The sequence below is a fragment of the Daphnia pulicaria genome, chromosome 6, assembly GCF_021234035.1.
Source record: "Daphnia pulicaria isolate SC F1-1A chromosome 6, SC_F0-13Bv2, whole genome shotgun sequence".
Lineage (NCBI taxonomy): Eukaryota > Metazoa > Arthropoda > Branchiopoda > Diplostraca > Daphniidae > Daphnia > Daphnia pulicaria.
In genome coordinates, this window is record NC_060918.1 from 16,646,912 (window position 1) to 16,655,060 (window position 8,149).

General features: G+C 37.7%; 1 protein-coding gene across 1 annotated transcript; it reads left to right on the forward strand.

Annotated features, from left to right (window-relative positions):
* Nucleotides 1–5,084: 5,084 nt before the first annotated feature.
* LOC124342119 lies at nt 5,085–7,267 on the forward strand. The gene is made up of 2 exons (XM_046795090.1): nt 5,085–5,122; nt 6,496–7,267. The coding sequence occupies exons 1-2, from the start codon at nt 5,085–5,087 to the stop codon at nt 7,265–7,267; spliced, it is 810 nt and encodes a 269-aa protein (XP_046651046.1).
* Nucleotides 7,268–8,149: the final 882 nt, after the last annotated feature.

The window sequence follows — 8,149 nt, forward strand, 5'->3', positions numbered from 1 at the left end:
AATATATCCGAGACCAACAGAGGGTAGACCATAAAGTGCACATCTGGACATACTCTTAGATCGCCACGTTAGATCACAGCCGCCAACAAAACCCCAGAAATATGGGTACAAAACCTAGTCTCTAAAATCAGATAATTCGGTGCAGAAATCTACTTCTGCGAAAAGACGCAGAACCCGTCTGACCTACTCTCAAGGAGCGGCTCAGCCATAGATTTTAAAAAATCAAACTGGTGGAAAGACCCCAAATTGCTACCAGAGTTTGAAAAAAACCACTCGAGATCAAGGCAAATCTAAAATGCGAATGGACATTACCAGGCCAAAACACGCGTACTGTCGCAAAGAGAATAGCGACTTGGATAACATGGTGAGGGTCCAAGCTTTGGTTCTAAGAGCAGTGGACTTTTTAAAAGAAAAAGGATTCAAATCGACACAGTTTAAAGCAGTTGCTTTCTTTAAATTCGTCTTTAGTTTCTCTTCATGATGTTTTCGAGCTAAGAAAGCACGAATGGCTCCAGATGAAACCGCCAACCGAGGAATTTTTTTCGAGGCCAATATTAATTATTAGTTGTAAACATTGCCATTTTGGCTTTGGAAATCATATAATAACAGACAAAATATCGTCTGCTTCTTTTGTCTGGTTTGAATTTACTTCTTTCCCTGCATGTTTTTAAATTTTTTTTGCTTACATTGTTTCACGTTTTTAGAAACATGGCACTGTCAAAGTTTCAAATATGAAAAGCCCGGTTTATTTGCTGGAGACTTCAGGCAAGCTGTAAGAGTCAGGGTCGTATCCTTAGCAAGCTTGACGGTCGAAAACTTCGTCACAAAAGTAGGTTGTCATCGCGAAATGCAATCTGGACTACGCAAGATCTTTCTAGCCTCTTTCAACAAGAGACAATTAAGGGAATAAATCTTTATTTGCATTGTCATCCACAATATATGGGCGTTTGTTGGGGTATTTATAGATATCATATAAAATTATTTACTCAAAATTATCTTCAAACTTTTTTTGGTGCAGCAGATCGGGATCATTTCATGCTATGGCTTGGGACCATATCGCGCAAGATTACTTGCAATCGCTGCTGGAATAATATTAAATCATCCCCACCAGACTGTTTCTATTGGATTAGAACTATTGTCATATGAAAATACTTATATTATTCTCCTTTCAGGTAGAGGCGCTGCAGCCCTTGTTTCTGGAGCCCAAGTTGCAGTTGCACATATTGAAATGCACCATGATGCTGCTGAGTGTGGCCTTAGTGCTGCTGCTGAAGCCCAGGTCGTAGTTTATATTGAAATAGACCATGTTTCTGCTGCAGGAAACCAAGCTGTTGGTGCCCGTCTTTAAATGACCAATGTTGGTGCTGATGATGGCTTTGGTGCTGCTGCTGGAGACCAAGTTGCCGGTGTTGGAAGGGTCCATGCCCCTGCTGGTGGTAGAGGTATAGCAGGGCTATAAATGAATGTCTTTGATTTTAAATTAATTGGTTGCAATAGGTGGTCAAAGTAAAAATGGTGAAAGACGAATGGCTCATGGACGAATAGGAAACGTCCGTTGTGGTGGAGGTAGAGTTTAAGTCAACTCCTGTTCTGTGCAAAGAAAACCTAAAAACACAAGGTAAGGTAAAATATAAATTAGTAGGAATATTTCAACTAAGCTTTTGTGTTTATTTCAGGTGTTAAATGTGCGAAATTATCTTGTATTTTCTTTTTGGCCGATGCATCTCACTTTAAGAGTTGCTTTATTGAAAGTCCTTTTTTTCAATAAAATCACATTCAAAAACATTTGTCTATGACAAAAATTCAATAAAAAAAATCGTAGCAAACAAAATTTAAATGCCAGGCACTGATGATCTTTAAAATGGTGCTGAAACTTTGTTTCTCCTACTCCTCTTCTTTAACTTCGTCAAGACGACTACGTGTGCCAATGCTGCTGGAACCCAAGCTGCAGGTGCTTATGTTGAAAATGAACAAAAATAAAAATCAGGATGCACTCCGCTTGCTCAAAGTTATTAAAAAGCTGTAATCCATGTGTGGTTAAATCTGCTTCAAAGTGTGGCAGGCGATTGGTAAGTTCAAGTGCATCTTGCGAAAATTGAATCTCGCTTCTAAAAAATGGGGTACCTTCGTCACTTACCCTTTCGCCAAGCTTCATAACCTAAAACTTTCAGTAGAGTAAATAAGAGTAAAATCAAATGTTTCTCTATTTTAGTGTAAAAATTGTATTTTCTAACCTAAGTTGAAAGAATTTACATATTTATTAATTTTAAAGATGGTATGTTAATATTATAGTCCCGTAATTTGATGTCTGTCATGCGGGATTATTGATCAACATAATGTTAGCTTGCTTCCTAGATAATTTGAGCTTGCTAAACAAAGTTTATTTTTTACGGTTCCCGCCACTTTTGGAATCGCGTCACGCTTGAAGAACCCGGCCGCCAGTCGACAGAAGTGGCTTTTCTGGTGTCTGATACCCCTCTAACCATGTTTTAGCATCATCATCATTTTACCATCTTTTGCTAAATTGTAATAATTTTTTTTGCTGAGCTCCCAGACTAACCTTTTCCTATTACAAAATGAGATGCATTCTGGATTTTTTGTTTATACTTGCATATTGCAATATATCAGAATTCCGGTAATATAACCCTGGCGATATCCCTATAGAAGTGTGTTTTCTAGAACAAAATGGCAGAAGATCCCATTATTGATAGCGTATTATTCAAGTTTGAAGACGGTTCATTTGATATTGGAAATGTCTCTGTGTTTGCCAATTATCCAGCAGAACAAATTTCAGCTTAGAAGAGTACATCCTCAACTGGCCTAACCAGCAGCATCATGAATCAAGTCGTAAAACCAACAAGAAAGGGAGGCCGTCTAAAGCAAAATGTAGTAGGTTGGCTGCAACTATCATCTGCACCAGTGGTAAACATTTTTTCTTATTTTTACTTCAGAAAATTTCCCTAAAAATATGTTATCCATATATCTTTTGTGTGTGTCAAATTACAGATGACAAGCTGTCGCTAACTCAAAAAGCTTCCAGTCTTGCAGCAGCTCGAGAGATTAATGGCTCTACTAAAAATCCATCCTCTTCTTTTAATGAAGCTGAAACTGATGCTGTCACACCTGAACCAACAAGAAAATCACACCGAGCTGTGCCCCAAACTGAAAAAGCTAAAAACTGTAACAAGTCAAGAAAGAAAAGGCTGATGTTGATATAGCTGAAAAGGAGAGGTTGGCCTTAAAGGCTGAAAAGAAGAAGAAGAAAAAGGCTGACCGAAGTAAGCTGGCCCATGAAATATTGAATAAAGTGACGTCACCATCATCTTCAGTTGCAGTAGCTCCATCTCCTTCAGTTGCTGTTATTTACGATAATCAGAATTCTAATTCATCTCAAGATTATGAAAATGTAATGTTGAAACTAAAATAAAATATGTTGAAATCATCATCAGTAGCATCAACCATTTCTACCAAGTCAGGGGATGTGTTGAGATGAACAGCAATTTCGGCAATTCTCAACAATTACTGGAACAAAACAGGAAAAATGACGACTCATCATCTAACTTCATGCCCCAATTGCCGACAAGGTATATATTTAAAAAAAGTACCAAAATTTTCTTAGCTAATTTTATAAAGATCACTCTCATTATTATAGGGAACAAAAAACTCGAGCATGATCTAGATAACAGTTACCTGAACCAACAGCGAGCAATCAACACCAGCCAATCGGAGTTGATTGCATCTGGATTGGGGACAAATTCGCCTAAAGTAAAATTTCTATACTAAAATTTATCGTTGTTATCTTATCGTTTGGTTGTGTCAATTAACATTCTCAACCATGTCTTTGCTTGTCAGAATCCACTCATTAACAACTATTTAGGTGAGGATCATTCAAATTACGGGAGCTATCAGCAGCAACATGCCAGCAGCAGACGATTAGATGAGGCGCAATCAAGCCTAACATTTTTGTCAAGTGTGTCAAAGGTAAATATTTATTAATCAATATTTATAATCGAACGTTTTAAAAATCTATATTTTATTTTTCAGAGTCCAATTAATTCACTTGACACAGAGTTGACGAACGCTGCTGAATGTTCTAAGTTCTAAGTTTTACAAATAATTACGATTTGACCTGTTTTCTGTATTATTATGGTGTTGATTTCTGTATTTTTCTGGTGTTGAATGAATGTTGATTGTTTGTCATATACACAGATGAAAGCTTCATATATTGTGTTTAATAAATATTTCTTTTAGTAGTAGAACAACTAGTAAGTTTACCGTAGTAAAAAAAACTGTTATACGATTACTATAGTAATAAAACTGCATTTTTTATTGAAGAAAAACTACAGTAATTTGAACTAAAAAAACTACAGTTTTTTTGGCCAAATAACTCCTCATAACTAGTAATGGAAACTATAGTTAAACTACAGTTAAACGGAAGTTCTTTTTTAGCTGGGAATTGAGGTTTTTTTTTACATTTTCCTATAAATGAAAAAGCAAATGTTAAAAACTTCTTTTTTTCATCGCTTAAAAAACATTCTGTGCATAATTACATCAAGAATTCCGTTTCATTGAAAACAGTTGGGGAAAATCACGACCACCAATAAACATAAGTTGTTAACCAAAATTTGACATTTTGTCGTAATCTATCAGTTGCCTGTGTTTTTTTTTAAATTGAAGCAGGTAAGTGAGGTGGCTTTTCTTTCGGTTAGTGCCTTCTTTCAAATGCTGAAATAGGCAGATGAATTACAATATGGTACAGCTGCTGAGTAAGGATCTATTTGTTACTTGTCAGAATGTTGAAGGTCATAGTCTTCTTCCTCGTCTGACCTCGTTGGCACTGCAAAAAAAACAGTTTGAATTATTTAGGCGAATAGAATGGGAAGTAAAACTAAGTTAAAGCGTTGTGCAATGTTTCAGAACAGCAAAAACCATAAAATATGTGGTTGTTGTTGTTAGGGGGATGTGAATTTGAAAACGCATATTAAAATATATTAATCATGATTAACTATTATAAGCTATATATCTTTTTCAAGTTGTTGTATGTGGTGTGAAGATGCTTGAGATATGCATGGCTTTAACCCAGGATGGAACTGGATGTCAAAATCAGCAGCAGAAATGTCAGGTACAAAAGGAAATAAGGCAGAACGAATGAAACAGTCAACACATCCTGCATAGAAATGCAAATGAATTATACACCATATTGTTGATTGAAGGTTGTCCATTGTCATGATTACTCGCTATCAAATCTTCCAAAGGTAATATTGCTTTATTCTTTTACCTAAATAATTCAGGCAGTGTGGAAGACAGATCCAGCAAATGTGTCATATAGCTGTTGGGTACTCCTCAATGAAGTTCTTTAATTGCTATTCTTCTAATTTTTGGACCATATTCTAGTGTAAGACAATTTACTTTACTTTTCCTCTTTCGTTTGAGTCTTCGACAAACCAGGGGGAATTTCATCCACTTGTGTGTCACTCACTAGTTATTGCAGGAAGTCACGATCGGGTTCATAAGTCAGCTGTTGCTGAAATAAAAGGAATGTCAAATTTTTGAAGATATTTTGAAGTCTGACAATGATGCGAGTTTAGGCAGAAGGGCTCGAATGAAAGTTGCACTTTTGATATTACAGAGACGACTGAGAAGCATTCTAAGAAAAAAACTATAGCACTATAAATGGACGGACGAAGTTTGGCGATGGGAAAGATGCCAAATTCCATTCCCTAGCAACAGATATCAATAAAAGAACCAAGAGTAGAAGAACAACAACAAACGATAACACAAGAAATTGTTTTGCTATTGCTGCAAGACAACTGGATTGAAGCGATCGATGATTGTGATATCGGTGAGCGATTTGGAATGTATGGAAACATTCCCTTACCCTGTTCAATCCAATTGTTTTAGATGATCCAATTACTCCATGGCCAAACAGTATGGTCCTCGATTTGGACACTCTTCGAACGATTGCAACCTAATCCATTGAACAAGGTTAGGTTTTACTTCAAAAAATTTAATATGTGTAACCGCAAAGAAGAAAAGAATAGAAGAGGTATGAAAAAATACGCCCAAAAAGGATGTGACGAAGTTCTTAAAGTTCCACGGCTGCATCAAATTGTCCGTGATGCGAGAAAAGTAAATTCCAGAGTGTCTCGGAACAATAATGCAAATGCCGAACAGGATAATCATGAGAACAACAATCCTGATACGGTCGAGGTGGCATGAAAATTCTGTTCAATCACATCATTTTGCCACTTTTACCAGTCGAGAAAATCTCGTTGGTTTCTTCAAACAGGCTTTCAACAATTTTACTCATTTTTGACAACGGTCCTTTTCTCGAGCACCTTTGCAGATGAGGAGGAATGCGTAGCAGAAACCAATCAAGAAAATAAGCCTGATTGAATATAACAATATTGAGAAACTACCTAGCAAGTAGAGGTTTACGGTTTTTATTCATACTTACTTCCGTAATTTCTTGTGATTCTTCTTCTTGGTTTTTAGCCACACTATTGAGCGTAAATTAACATCACCGCCATTCCAAGAGATAGCAGCTCCTCTCCCATTGAATCGACTCCGCCAAACACAAGCCTTTCACACTACTGGAGTTGACTTCGCTGGGCCATTGTTTTACAAACCATTACAACGAAGAAGGAAAAGGAAAGCTTCGTCATCCGTCCAGGATCCGACTTCAGCAGACGATCCAACTGAAAAGCTAGCTGAGGATCCGCCCGCTGAAGAAGACGCTCCAAAAGAAGCTACGATCGCAGGCGTAGAAGATTTATTCGAAGAGAATTTCGAGATCCAAGATATTCTACCTACAACCACTAAAGCTAAGAAAACTAATCATCTCAAGTGTTATGTTTGTCTTTTCACATGTGCAGCCACTCGTGGGATTCATTTGGAATTAATGCCGGATATGACCGCACGCTTCTTTCTACTTGCCTTCCGTAAAATTGCAGCTGGACGAGGACCCGTCTCAGTAATGTGCTCGGACAATGCTCAAACGTTCCGATGCGTCGACCGATACCTGAAGACATTCAACGCTGACCCAATCGTCCAAGATTTCCTAGCATCTAGAAAAACTCTCTGGATATTTTCCGCCAGACTAGCACCCTGGTGGGGAGGATTCTGGGAACGTATGGTGAGGAGCGTAAAGGATCTGCTACGACGCTCCAACGGTCGAGCCTGTCTGCACTACTTGGAATTGGAAGCAAGTTTGATTGAAATCGAAAGCCTGATTAACGCACGCCCGCTCAGCTATATTGGCAGATGATAAAGGAACTTTATCCCAATGATGAAGAAGAATTTGTTTTAAAATTGGTTGATAAGCTATACACGAATTTTTTTTAAATTTACAAAAAAACGAATATGGCTTCAAAGGTTGGGTTAGACCTGAAGATTCCAATCGACCCAAATCAATTATCCATGATTCGAAGTAAGTCATATCATATTTTGTAATGCATTATATGTTACCATAAAACTTTTTATTGTTCATTATTTTTTTAGATGCCATTTCCGAGATGTACAGCATCCCGCTGTAAAAAAAACAGACGCTGCCTTCTTATCTCGAAAAGAAAATAGGGCAAAAATTTAATGTCAATTTAACAGCTTCCAGCAATAAAAGGCTAAAAACTTACAAAATGTTAAATGCGCAATTAGAATCATTGATGGATTAATGATTTGTGAAATAATAGCGGTTCAATACACACCCTTTCTCATTGAAGTTGATTCTTCTATAATCCGACAGTCGCCCGCTACCCCCAGACGTTTGCTGGTGGGCAAGGTAATGGCGAATGAAACGACACAAGGCAATATATTCTTCCTGGCATTCAACCTAATCAAAGGAAATGTCATAGATGAGCAGATGATCCACTTCCGATCACTCCAAACCAATTCCTGAATAATCGACGGTCCACTCGCGCCGATCCAGAGCCAGCAGTTAATTTGCTAGCTCCTACCTCAACTGGCGTCTGGCTACAAGAAATGGACAAACTCAGGAAATAATACGTCGCTGAAATCTGCTCAAGATTCGTCGACGACTATTTACTTCAACTGGATAACTTTCACTCTAAAGGAAATTCCGGAAGAAAGATCGGCTTAGGAGAGTTCGTCGTAATCCACGACGAGCACTCCAAACGGCTCATGTGGTCCATCG